Consider the following 13615-nt stretch of genomic DNA (forward strand, 5'->3'; position numbering starts at 1 on the left):
TTGGTTTCTAAATATGCTTCACAAATTTGGAGTTCTGGACACTTAATAATATATGAGCTATAACACTTCACAAACAAGATGCAAATAACTTGAATATCTGACATCTGGATTTACTGTCACTCTGTCAGACCTAATGTCTTACTAAATCTCAATGAATAACACATTGTTCTTTCAATTTTAATGTCTTTTTTCCTCAAATTGACCCTGATATAGGATATATTTGCAAGCTAAAATTGCATAAATCTTTGATGATCAGAAACGCACACATATTACCACTTTTAATTAGATTATGTTTCAGCTGTTTAATCAAAAGAAAGAATAATAAGACCTTCAAAAAAATTAACACACAGTTTATTGCAACTCACACAACCAAATTCAAGTAGTTACAATAGATCACACACTATTAGATATGGTCAATTGACCACACTAATAGAGCAAATAAATAAAGAATTGGGATGGGGGAAATTTGTGTTTTTCTTTCCTACATTTTCTGTTATACAGCATTTCTTTCCATCACATTGCTACAATCTGTTCACCACTGCCTTCTTTTTCAAGTGCTTTCTCCAACCTCGTTTCGAACGGTGTTGCATCCCAAATCACTTCGGCACTCTGCAATCAAATCACCAATTCACAGCAATACCATAATCAAAGACATTAAGCACAAAAAAAATCCACTAATTATTGTAACATGCAACAGAATTTATCAAAGACAGTTATATTGTCAGACTAACCTCTCTGAATCTGCTTTTGGTACTTTTTGTGCTTGAACCAGAATTAGTAGTCTGTTCTGTATGACTCCAGTAACTTCCAACAGTTCCAATAATGGGGATATCATCAGGATTCTTGCTCTGGGATTTCCTTGGCGAGGAAGTAGCTGAATGCTGCCTTAATTCCTCAAGAGTTAAAGCTCCTAATATGGGTCTATCCTCAAATTTATTGGGAGAACAGGAACATGTTTTCCTGTCAGAAGGTGAATTTCCCACTGAAACTGAGCTGCTTCTGCTGTTATTCTTGTGTGTTCCTTCAGAACACATTAGCCAGCTAGAAAGGCTTGTATCAACCCCGATTTCTCGGTCTGAAACAACTGCCTTTTTCACAGGAAAGCTGAAATCTTGGCCTGATGAAACCACATTCTCCTTTGCTTGAGACTGATCCTTTGATGCAAGCTTTGATCTTGCCTTAATAAACTTCCACTGACTCAGATTCTCAACCGGGTTTAATACAGAATCGACGTATTTACGAGTATTTTCATCAAATTCACTCGAATTCGAGTCTTTAGTAGATGAATTCTTGATTGGTATTGGGCTATTCACTTCTTTATCCCCTGTTTCTGACTCAAACCCCTGTTTTCTGGAATCTAAAGACAGAGAAAACAGAGATTCTGATGATTGTTCTTGACATTTCAACTGATTTTCACTCTTAATTTCACTCTCAACTTCATCATCTTCATCATCATCAGTATAATCATCATCAGTTTCACATTCATCAGATGATAATTCATCAAATTCATCATCACTATCCCTACAATTTCGATACCGATGATCAGTTGGAAAAGAAAATAAGCTCGAAGAGCTTGAATCTGAATTACATTGACTACCAAAACCCGATTTCTCTTCTTCAATCTCTACTCTCTCATCTTCCTCTTCCTTTTCGTTTCCCTTGAAACCGACATCCAATTCTTCTTCTGTACGAAAATCTTCATAGATTTTCACATTCAAATCAAATGTAACCTTCTTTCGCTCACTCGAATTAGCCTTCTCGATTTTCTCTTCTCTAAACAATACAACAACCAATAAATGATTTGATTTTCTGGATATTAAAATCCAACAAAAAATTACAAGAAAAATATGAAAAAACTTACTTTGAATCAGGAGTAAATTCAATTTGATTTTCACCCTTTTCTTCTTCTTCTTGCTCTTTAATCAAATGCGGCACTTGAAAACCTTCAACAGATTCATATGTCTCTAACTGATAAAAATATAAACAATGAATCAATATTCAATTCATACAAAAACAAAATCAAACAAAATACAAGATGAAAAAAACCCCTTAAAATAAACATACATGATGAAGAAGGGAAGACGGGTTGGTATTCCCGTGCCGTCTTCGACGTCTTCGAGAGCGCTTGCAGTTGCCAAAGCAGGTGGAAAAACAACCCATTTTATCCAGAATTGATTGATACTACTGATAAAGTTTAGAACTTGTGAATTGTAACTTGATCAGTATTTAAAAGGGTAAAATGGTGAAGACCCAGAAAAGAGGATAATCTGAATTAAGATTCAGAGAAAGAAAGAAGAAGAATTACATTGTTTTTCATTGAGGAATTGAGTTGAATGAAGATGAATAATTTCTGGGGTTTTGGAGGAGATGAAGGTTTTTGGGGTTGTGAGTTTGAAGGATCAAATTGTCTTTTTCTTTAGTTTAGAAATATTACCGTTGGAAAAGTGTAGGGGCTAGCTACTGAGCCGTTGCTAGCTCGATTGTATCACACTATCACATCAATTTTTTTTTTTTTTTTTTGGTATTGTGTTGTATTGGGCCATTAATTTTGGGTTATGGTTTTGGATGTTCATTGTATAGTAGACATAATTATTTATGGCTAGACTATAGTGTAGCCAACTTAACCTACACGCCCAATGAAACACATCGTTTCACTCCCTACCCCCTACCCCACTCCCTACCCACTTGGCCACGTCCCCACACTCCCCAAATAAAACCGCCAGTAACTTCCACTACCCCACCCATATATATATAAAAATAAAAAAAAATAAAAAAAAATTTGAAAAAAATAATCATTTACTCCCTCACTTTCTCTTTCCATTTTCTCACTCTTCATCTTCTTTCATTTTCTCTCTAATCATTTCTCTCCATTTTCGCTACAAAACTGCAAAAATTAGTGAATATAATCGTACAAAATGTCCGATATTAGAGATGAAATTGCACAATCGCAATAAAGTTCAACAAGTAGTAAGCAAAAATCTAAAGAGTAAGTTATTTGCATGTTAAAATTATAAATAATTGCAAAAAATTTCAACGAAACCCTAATTTTTTGGTTTTTTTTTGTTTTTTGTTTTTTTTTTTTTTTTTTTGCGATGATGTTTCAGGAAAACAATTGAAAATTCTGGAGTTCAAGAACAATCAAAGTAAGTATTACTGATTTTTTCGAAGTATAAGCATAATTTTATTTAAATTTGATCATATTTAAACAAGTTACTGTTTAAATTTGAATTTAAGCATAATTTTGCTCTATTTCTGAGACGATGATAAAAATTTAAACATACTGTTTAAATTTGAATGTAAGCATAATTTTGATTTTAATGATCAACCAAAAATTATATAAAATATACAGAAAAACGAAATGTGGAAAAAAATATATAAAATATACAAATACAAAACACTATATGTTCAAATTGATTTGTGTGCATATATTTGTGCATATATATGTATACATATATTCAAATTTGTATAGCATGTAATTTATGTTTGATATATACATTTACTGATATATTAATTATTACAAATATATTGTTCATTTCTAAATTTAATTTTGTACATTTACGAAATGAACAAAAAATGACAAGTGGAAAACATATACTTTCTACTTCTGTGTAGTAAAATGAACATTTACATTTATGAAATGAACAAATACAAAACTCTATATGTTCAAATTGATTTGTGTGCATATATATGTATACATATGTTCAAATTTGTATAGCATGTGTACATCATGTAATTTATGTTTGTTTATATACATTTACCGATATATTATTATTACAAATATATTGTTCATTTCTAAATTTCATTTTGTACATTTATGAAATGAACAAAAAATGACAAGTGGAAAACATATACTTTCTACTTTTATGCAGTAAAATGAACATTTACAAAACACTATATGTTCAAAATTTGTATTATGTTATATGTGTGCATATATGTGTATACATATGTTCATTGGTACAACTAAACTGATCATTTCTATGAACTATTTTGTACATTTGTCTAATATAGCAACATCATGTCAATTTTTATGATTTACAATATAAATTTACATTGTAGTGATGTACCATTTAAAGTGATACACTTAATGCAATTTGACAATGGAATGTTCAATCCTTATCCTATAATTCATGAGAGAAAAGAATGTTTTGAAATAGACAACAAATTGGATAGAAATGGAGTTATAAAAAAGTGGGAACCCTATTTATTAGAAGACAACCTACATCCCAAGTAAGTTGATGTACTTACAAATATTCATATATGTAATATTTAATGTACAATCATTTAGTTCAATACTTAATCTCATAATTGAAATAATTTGTAAAATTTTAGTGAACCAAAAAAGTTGAAAGTGAAATTTATAATGTCAAGATTAAGGCAGAGACAAATCAATCAATGAGGTATAAATAATTCATAAAAATTCAATAATTTATTTTTATACTATTACATAATCATACTTTTATATATTGACATTTAAAAATTTTCAGTGAACAAGAGAAGGAAAGTTCAAAAATAGATGATGCATCAGCAAATCAAGGGTATATTACTTTAAATTAAATGTTCTACCTTAATGTATTTAATGTTCATTTCCTTCTTAGTTGTCATACATAATCTAATGATTTGCATTCAAAAACTTCTCAGAGAAAAATCAACTGAAGAGGAAGGAAAAAATGATCAACTACAACCAGAAAAGGATGGAACAGAATTAGTGAATACATGGTATTTCATTCCCATAATGTTCATTTTCATATTAGTTAATAAACATTTTTAATCATTTGAAATTGATTAATTTTCAGAAAAGAGTCAGCTGAGAAAGCCAAAACAGATGATGCATCAGCAAATCAAGGGTATATTACTTTAAATTAAATGTTCTACCTCAATTTATTTAATGTTCATTTACTTCTTAGTTGTAATACATAATCTAATGATTTGCATTCAAAAAATTCTCAGAGAAAAATTAACTGAAGAGGAAGGAAAAAATGACCAACTACAACCAGAAAAGGATGCAGCAGAATTAGTGAAAACAGGGTATTTGATTCAACTAATGTTCATTTCATATTAGTTGATAAACATTTTTATCATTTTCAATTTTTTAGTTTTCAGAAATGAATCAACTGAGAAAGCCCCAACAGAGGTTGAGGGTGCAGCAAAGGTTCAGCCTGCACCAGAAGTGGAGGCTGCAGCAGATAATGAGCCTCCAGCAGAGGATGAGCCTCCAGGAAAGGATGCACCTCCAGCACAGAACCAACCTGCAATTGAAAACACACATTCATACATAATTAGAAAGTATGAACATATATTATTTATTAATTGTTTCTATTGCACTTTTACATTATTAATGATCATTAATTATCAACAAATGTTGCCAGGAAAAAAATGATGGTGTCAACCCAGGGAATACTCAAAAAACTGACCAAAAACAGGAAAACTGTTGCTGTTGGCAAGGCAACTGCTGTTGTTGGCAAGGCCACTGCTGCTAAAAAAATCCCCTGCTACAACTGCTAATGCTGCTGGAAAAGCCACTACTGCTGAAATGGCCCCAGCTACAAGTGCTGAAAAGTCCACTGATGTTGTTGATGCAGCAAAATCCCCTATAATTTCTGCTGTTGAAGCAGAAAAAGCCCCTGCTGCAAGTTCTGCTATTGCACCAAAACAGGCCCCTGTTAAAAAAATCAAGATAGGTAATGTACATATTTGTTAAATTAAATGTTCAATTCCGTTTGTCAATAACACTTATATTGAAAATGTTCATTTACCATTTTGTGAATGATCTAAATTTATAGGTGTTGAAGAAATTGAGATTGAGGATGAAACAGAATTGGAATTGAAAAGAGAAAGACAAGAACAATTGAAAAATGATGAGGAATTGGCAAGAATATTGAGAGTTTTAAAACCTAATGAAGACACAACTTTGTCTCAAAAGAGTGAAGAATCATCACAAAATTCGAAGCAACCAAGGAAGAAAATGGTTGCAAGGAAAAATCAGAAGAAAAAAGAACCAGAAGAAAATCAGAAGAAAAAAGAAGATGAACAATAACCAGCAACAAGAACAAGAAGTAAATCACAAGGTAAATAAAATGTACAATTTTTAATATAACAATGATCATATTCAATATAATATTACAACTATATTAATGTAGAATATTTATATTAATAATGTTTATTAACAGATATTAAGTTGTCTAGCATATCAGCTATAGCAACAGCTGCTGCAGCAATTGCTGAAAAGCAACTAGCAGCAACAACATCCAAAAAACCAGGGCTTCCAAGGGTTGCAACTATAGTTGCAGAGGAACCTGCTGAGAGAACACCAAAAAAAGCAGGACGTCCAAGGGCTGCAGCTGTTGTTAAACCTGCTGTAAGTTCTCCTTCTACAAAAGGGAAAGCAGGCCAAAAAGGTAAAGTACATATCTAATACAATAAATGTTCAAATACAAACTAGCAACCTGAAAATGTTCATTTTACATATTGAAATTGATCAAATCTGTAGGTGGTCAAAAAAAGCATGCTGCATCAGCCAAAGGCCCTGCAAAGAAAAGAAAAGTCATTGATCAAGTACCTTATGATGAACCATCAGAGGATGAAGAACAAGAAGATGATTCTGGAGAAGACATTAAGGAAGATGCCCCTGCTGCAAGTTCTACTCCTGCAGAAAAGAAAATTGTAAAAAAAGGAGCATAAAAAGGTAATGTACATATTTATAAAGATAAATGTTCAAATACAAACTAGTAATTACATTGTCTTGTAAATGTTCATTTTACATATTATAATTGATCAAATTTTTAGGTGGTTAGAAGAGGCCTGCTGCATCAGCCAAAGGCCCTATGAAGAAAACAAAAATCATTGAAGAACAATCAAAGGAGGAAGAAGAGCAAGATGATACTGATAGTGGATCAGACAGTGAGGATCCAGCTTTTATTGCTGAAAAAGAAGAAGATGAGGAAAGTGAGGATTTGGATGAGGTAGAGGAAAAGAAAACCAAACTGAAAAAACCAAATACTGAAAAAAAAAAAGAATGGTTCTGTATGAGAAGGAACCAATAAAAAAGGTTGTGAAGAGGAAAACTGAACTTGCAGTGGTTAAAAAGAAAGAAGAGGAGGAAGAAAAGAATGAGTAGGAAGAAAAAACAAACTATAAGAGGAGGTCATGTCAAGTTCATGCATTGGGTTAAGAAAATGAGTACGACACAGAAGCAATTAGTGCATGAAATAGGACTGGGGCCGTTGTTGGACATATGACTTCCTCAGCTTGACAAACAATTCAGTCATTGGGTTTTAGATAGCTTTGAAGTGAGTAGTTTGAGTTTTGAGTTACCTAAAGGTGAGAAAATTGAGATTGGGGTGGAAGATGTTGGATTGTTTATGGTTTGCCGATGGGAGATATTCCTATTGTTGAAGGCAAATCTAACCGAGCAAGTGAAGAATTTGGTTTATTCATGAAAAATTGGAGATCAAAATGGCAAGACAAAACACCTTCTGTAAACCAAATTATTGCTCAATATACGAGTGATAAATTCAAAATCCAAAGGCGAGCAGAAGAAGATTTTCTCACCAACTTTTTGGTAGTTGCTGTGAATTGTTTGATGAAGTGTATTTCAAACAACCAATGTCATTTCAAGTTTCTGTTTTCAATGATGGACAAAGAAAAAATAAAAAACTTGAATTGGTGTCAATATGTGTTTGACTCTCTCATCATTTGCCATGTGACATGGAGAAAGAGTGGAGGAAAAGGATTCTACAATGGACCACTGTAATTTCTGATGGTAAGTTTACTAAGAACAATAGTAAATTATAACATGTTCATTTGCATAACAAAGAATGTTCATTAACAAAATTTTAAATATCTATTTTGTCAAAAATTTTAGTCTTTTATATCAATTGTTCATTTATGATATATTATTTGTTCATTTATAATAATGGCTTCTGGTGCAGCTGTTCTACTTTGACAGAGTTCAAAGATTGAACAAAAAACAACCAAGAACAATTCCAATCATTTCTTGTTGGACAAGAGATACGGCACTTGAAAGGATAAAAACAAAAAATGATTTGAACTACGGATATAGAAAAATCCTTCCAAGAATAGAAGAAAAGCCTGAAGACAATGCTAAGGTACATAAATGATCATTCATAAATAATAAAATGCTCATTCTATATCAAAAAACATATTGTCTTATATGATTTTTTATAAGTTCTACAAATGACAGGTCTTTATGAACGATTTTGTGTCATTGGTTAATGAAGTTGGTGCATCTTTGGCAAAAATTTCTGCAAAATTGGTTAAGGCAAAAGAACTCTTCCCTGAAAATCAATTGGTGAAGAAGGTAGATGAAGTGTTGGGAAAGATGGCACGAGAACAATCAATTCTTAGCCAAGATGAAGAAATATATGGATCAGAAGATTTTTTGAATGCCATTGCACAAATTGAGAAGGAACTGATAGAGGCAAGTGAGGTAGAAAAAAAGAAACAAAGAAATGAGAAGGAATATGATATAAGGAAGGCATTTAGTTTGGGCTGCAACTTAACTCCCCCGACTCCAACAAATGGTAAATATGCTTACTTAAAACATATAATTAAATTTAAATATGCTTAATTAAGGTATATAATATAATGAAGGCATTAAATTTGAATTTATTTGAACACAGTATCACAGATTGATCAAGCAGCCACAACTTCAACAACAACTGATGCAAATGCTCCTTCTAAGCCTGAACAAAGTAAGCCTGAATATCTATGTACATTTATGAAAAGCATAATGTTCATTTATAAAATAATATGTTTGTTTTTTTTAAATGTTCAAATATATATATATATATATATATATATATATATATATATATATATATATATATATATATATATATATATATATATATATATATATATATATATATATATATATATATATATATATATATATATATATATATATATATATATATATTCAGAATAATAAATGTTCATTTACACTAACAAGTTCATATATTTTAAATAAACAGAAAAAGTTGGAGGTTCAACTTCTGGAGAACCACAAGATGGAGGAATTTCAAAAAAAGGTAAAATGTTCACTTATATAGTATAAAATGTACATTTTGGATTCTAAATATTCGTCTTTAATGATACTAAGTCTACGTATGTTTTAATGCTAATTAATACAAAAGGCATTAGACAAAGGTGAAGGTTCAAAATCTGCAGCATTAGAAGAAAATGTTGAAGGAATTTCAAATAGTGGTACAATGTTCAATCATAAAAAACAAATGATCATATTATTATATACAATGTTCATTTCTAGTTATAACAATTTATTCAGTGACAGGGAGAAGACTTTGGAAAGAAAAAAACTCAAGAAAAGCTGAGAAAGAAAAAATTGAGATTGCAAAGGAAAAAGGGATAAGGTATTAATATTTGTTCATTATATAAATATTTGTTCATTATATAAAAGTTGATATTTGTATTTATAAATGGTCACATTAACTATAAACTATGTCCATGAATACAAAAGGCCACAAAGGGACACCCCAACTGTTCCTCTTGCTTTTCAATCTCCATACATGGTCAAGTACAAAGATTTGTTCAAAGATGAAGACACAATGAACAAACTTGTAACAGACTATGCTTTTAGTGGAAAAGATCAAAGGTAAACATCACTTATTTCATCAAAATTATAACATTATGTCAGTAGTAAACTCATATAATTTAAAAAATGCTAATTTTGCAGTGAGCTACTATTCTATGATGGATTGAATTTGATCAATAGGGGAGAGATGAAAACTCTTGAAGGAGATACACCAGTAGTTAACAATGTAATTGATTCATGGGCTATAATTATGAACCAAAAAAGGTCAAAGAACAAGATATACTTCTCAACATTTCCACATGTAAGTCTTTAGTGAAATTACACATATGTACATTGATGTACTAAAATGATCATTTTACTTATACTAGATGATCATTATTGAATATTAAAATGATCCTTTGCATTATTTGCAGCAAATTATGTGTGCAAATTCAGTGTGTCCCGAAGGATCAACAATGGAGTTTAGACTTTACTACTTCAGAGAAAGAATAATAAATGAATTGAGGATATACAAAATCAAAAGCGCAATTGGATATCAACAGGTATTAATGAACAATATGGATTTATAATATGTTCATTTACAATATGTGTATATATAATAATATTGTCAATTATGTACAGATTTTTTTTTCCAGTGGTCATATATGCACATTTCTATCTTCTATGCATTGATCCTGTCAATGAGACAATGCATATAATTGACAACAGAAAACTGCCACAACATCAAACAATTGCAACAAAGTATGAAAACCAACCCCAATTGGTGGTAAGTATATTGTTTAATAGATATTAAAATGATCATTTTCATTATACAAGATGATCAATATTGAATCTTAAAATGATCATATTAAAATGATCATTTGAATCTTTTTTTTTTTTATATATGTTGCAGTTAAAGGGATATGCAGAATACTTGAAGAAGTTGGAGTATGAAGATGCAAATTCTATTGAGAATTATAAGGTGGTTTTGCAAAAAATGAAGTGGAGGAGCAACGAAGATTACACCAACTGCGGAGTATACATTATGAAACATATGGAGACTTTCACTGCTGATCCAAATGAAGAATGGGTTTGTGACTTAAAAGCAAACAATGTAAGTAAAATTTTTTTAAAAAAAAAATACTACATGATCACTTTATAAGACATAATGATCATTTATATCACAATTGATGTTTATGTTTACAATTAAATATTTTCCGTAAGCAGGTGAACCAAATCAAAAAGCTCAGAGTACAATACACTGCTCAACTAATGCTGAATGAAGGAAACAGGCAGTCACAGAATAATAGAAGAGCAGCAAGAAGATTTGCAAAAGCTTAATACAATATGTTCACATATAGACAAATATATGATCATACATGTTTGATGTTTTTTATAGACATAAGTTTTTTTTATTGTTCAAGTAAAGACAAAATTTTATTGACAGATACTTAAGTTTTACATAATTATTCCAATATTATACATTAAAATTGCGAGTTTTATATGATCTAATATATTTGCCAATTTTGATCATTTTCAAATATAAGTGATCACTTTTGAAGCCTAATAAAAATGTTAAGCTACTTACTATTTACGACAGTAAGTGATCAATTCCAAAAGCGTTAATAATCATTTATAGACCATATAAAAATAGTTTTAAACAAAAAAGGTTCAGATTACCTACTAAATCCAAATAAAAAAAACTAGGAGCAACTTTAGACAATTAAAAATGTTAATAGTTAAACACCAAAACATAATTGTGTACTGATTTACTCTCTTATTTACCATTTGTAGCCAATCTCTTAGCCACACTTGTATCAAAAAAGGCTAATAACCTATCATATTTGGTTGAAATCTGTGGAGAACCGCCTTGAGTACTTCTTGAAACAGTAGGAGAAACTTGAACATTCCTTGAAACACTAGGAGAAACATGAACATTCCTTGAATTTCCTTGAGTACTTCTTGGAACATTAGGAGCATCATGCACATTTATTGAAATACTATGATCAACTTGAATATTCTGAGAACCGCCTTGAGTACTTCTTGGAACATTAGGAGCAGCTTGAACTTTCTTTGGAACACTAAGAAGAACTTGAACATTTCTCGGAGCTTTTGGAGGATTTTGAACAATTCTAGAAACTTTAGAAGGAGCTTGAGCATTGGTTTGAGCATGCACAACTGTGGGAAATTGTACATTTCTTGGTTTCTTTGGTGGCAATTGAGAATTTGTTGGAACATTATCAACATCTTGAGCAATTGTAGCACCTTGACCAACATCCATAGTTTTACCCTGATGATCAAAATCAAAACACTTAATGATCAAATTCAAGATCCTTAATGAACTTATACGAAAATATAAGGTAGATGAATAATATTTCACCTTCACAATAGAGGATATGTCTGCATCAACAGTAACGTTTGATTACATAGAACTTTCTCCATATTCCTATAATAAAATGAAAATTATAAAAATTACTAAAATATTATAAACACAACTTAAATTACTAAAATGAACAACTACAAATACATACATAATCATTTACATAATACATGTTCAAAGTCATTTGAAACACTATCATCTGAAGGGATATCTTCTACAATAGCTGACTTTTTATTACCAACCTTGAAAATAAAATTAAAAGTAAAAATGTTTTAAATATTACTGAATTCAATAAAAACAAAAATAAATAAAAAAAGAAATTAAATTTATATTTACCTGACCACTTGGATTTTCAATCACAATTAAGTCATTGGGATCAGTAAAAGAATTAGCATAGGATATAGGACACCCATTCTCGTCCAATTCCTAAGGTAAACCAAAAATGTTCAATTCTTGGACATAAATAATCAACCACAAAAACATAAATGTTCATTATTACCTGAACAACTGCTTGACCTTTAGATCTTTTATAAGGAGTGTATATTGACTTTTTCTTCATCCATTGACCCCTGGCTTTATTATAAGCCTTCTCTAAATTACTCTTAGGCCTATAATTCCTCTCACCAGTAGGTCTTGATTTTGGCGGATTCTTAACTTCATGATCAACAATTTCAATACCTTCAACCGGTTCATTAAAATCAATAGTACTTGTAACACTCTCAATCTTTTCTTTTAAAAGATTGAAATAACATTCAACCTCTGCTCTAGCATTCAAAGAGTGTTGACAACTTTTTACCAACTTAACAAGTTTCCGTAGTGTTTGTGTCCTCCAAACACTTGTGGATACTACATTGGACTTCATTGTAGGTTCATCAAGGCCATGACTACACATGGCAGCCTTAGTCCACCTCTTACATATATACTCATCTGGAATCTTATGAACACAATTCATGTGATAAATTCGAAGAGCATGAGAACAAAGCAAACCCATCTCACTAAACAACATGCATGTACAACATATTGCATGTGTTTCTTTATTTAAAAACAACCTCATGCTTGATTATATCTTTCCCAGGTCTCCACAAATGATAATAATATTCAGGAAAATTCAGACCAGCATCCTTATGATCACAAGCAGTACCCTTAATGAACTCTTCCTCAAAAAGCACATAAGCTTGAATAGTATACAATGATCTAGCATGAACAAGAATCCCAATATATGCAAAGACCAAATGACGATTACCTCTGATCGTATTATAATCTCTCCCTTTTTCTTTGCTTCTCCACTCTTGAACCACATCGAGGAACACTTGATAGAAATCACATAGACCTTGTGTCTTGTTAAGCCTTTGAGAAACCGATTTGTTAGTTGTCTCACTACGTTGAGATGAAAGCACACCTCCTGACCAATGTTTCTTTGAAAAAGCTGGACACCACATCTCTTTAATTTTATACAAATCATTTAACCAATCAACATTTGCACAGTCATATTTCATCGACATGATCATTAAGCATAACAATTATGATCATTAGAAAAAAAAACATGTATAAATAACTAAATGTTCATTTTGTGTAAACAAGTATATAACAGAAGTACCTTTTCCAATAATGCTCAAATTCTGGTGGAGTTTCACAATACTTCAGCAAATAACCAAATAAATCAGTGAAACCATCCAAAGCTCTCA

The 13615-nt window shown here is 30.9% G+C and overlaps 1 protein-coding gene across 1 annotated transcript; it reads right to left on the reverse strand.

Moving 5' to 3' along the window:
• Positions 1 to 329: 329 nt before the first annotated feature.
• On the reverse strand, positions 330 to 2374 carry LOC145576391 (uncharacterized). Its single transcript, XM_081634160.1, has 4 exons — positions 2065 to 2374; positions 1862 to 1968; positions 732 to 1773; positions 330 to 609 (listed from the first exon to the last, which is right to left on the reverse strand). Exons 1-4 carry the CDS (start codon positions 2158 to 2160, stop codon positions 514 to 516), a joined length of 1341 nt encoding a protein of 446 aa, XP_081490286.1. The 5' UTR covers positions 2161 to 2374; the 3' UTR covers positions 330 to 513.
• Positions 2375 to 13615: the final 11241 nt, after the last annotated feature.

Source organism: Chenopodium album, chromosome 13 (genome assembly GCF_948465745.1).
Source record: "Chenopodium album chromosome 13, dcCheAlbu1.1, whole genome shotgun sequence".
Taxonomy (NCBI): Eukaryota; Viridiplantae; Streptophyta; class Magnoliopsida; order Caryophyllales; family Amaranthaceae; genus Chenopodium; species Chenopodium album.

Bases quoted from the DNA above. Each gene is read 5' to 3' on its own strand.
- LOC145576391 (XM_081634160.1), bottom strand. From the start codon at position 2,160: ATGGGTTGTTTTTCCACCTGCTTTGGCAACTGCAAGCGCTCTCGAAGA. The intron at 1,969-2,064 runs GTATGTTTATTT...TATTTTTATCAG, and splicing joins CGTCTTCCCTTCTTCATCAT to TTAGAGACATATGAATCTGT. The intron at 1,774-1,861 runs GTAAGTTTTTTC...TGTATTGTTTAG, and splicing joins GAATTTACTCCTGATTCAAA to AGAAGAGAAAATCGAGAAGG.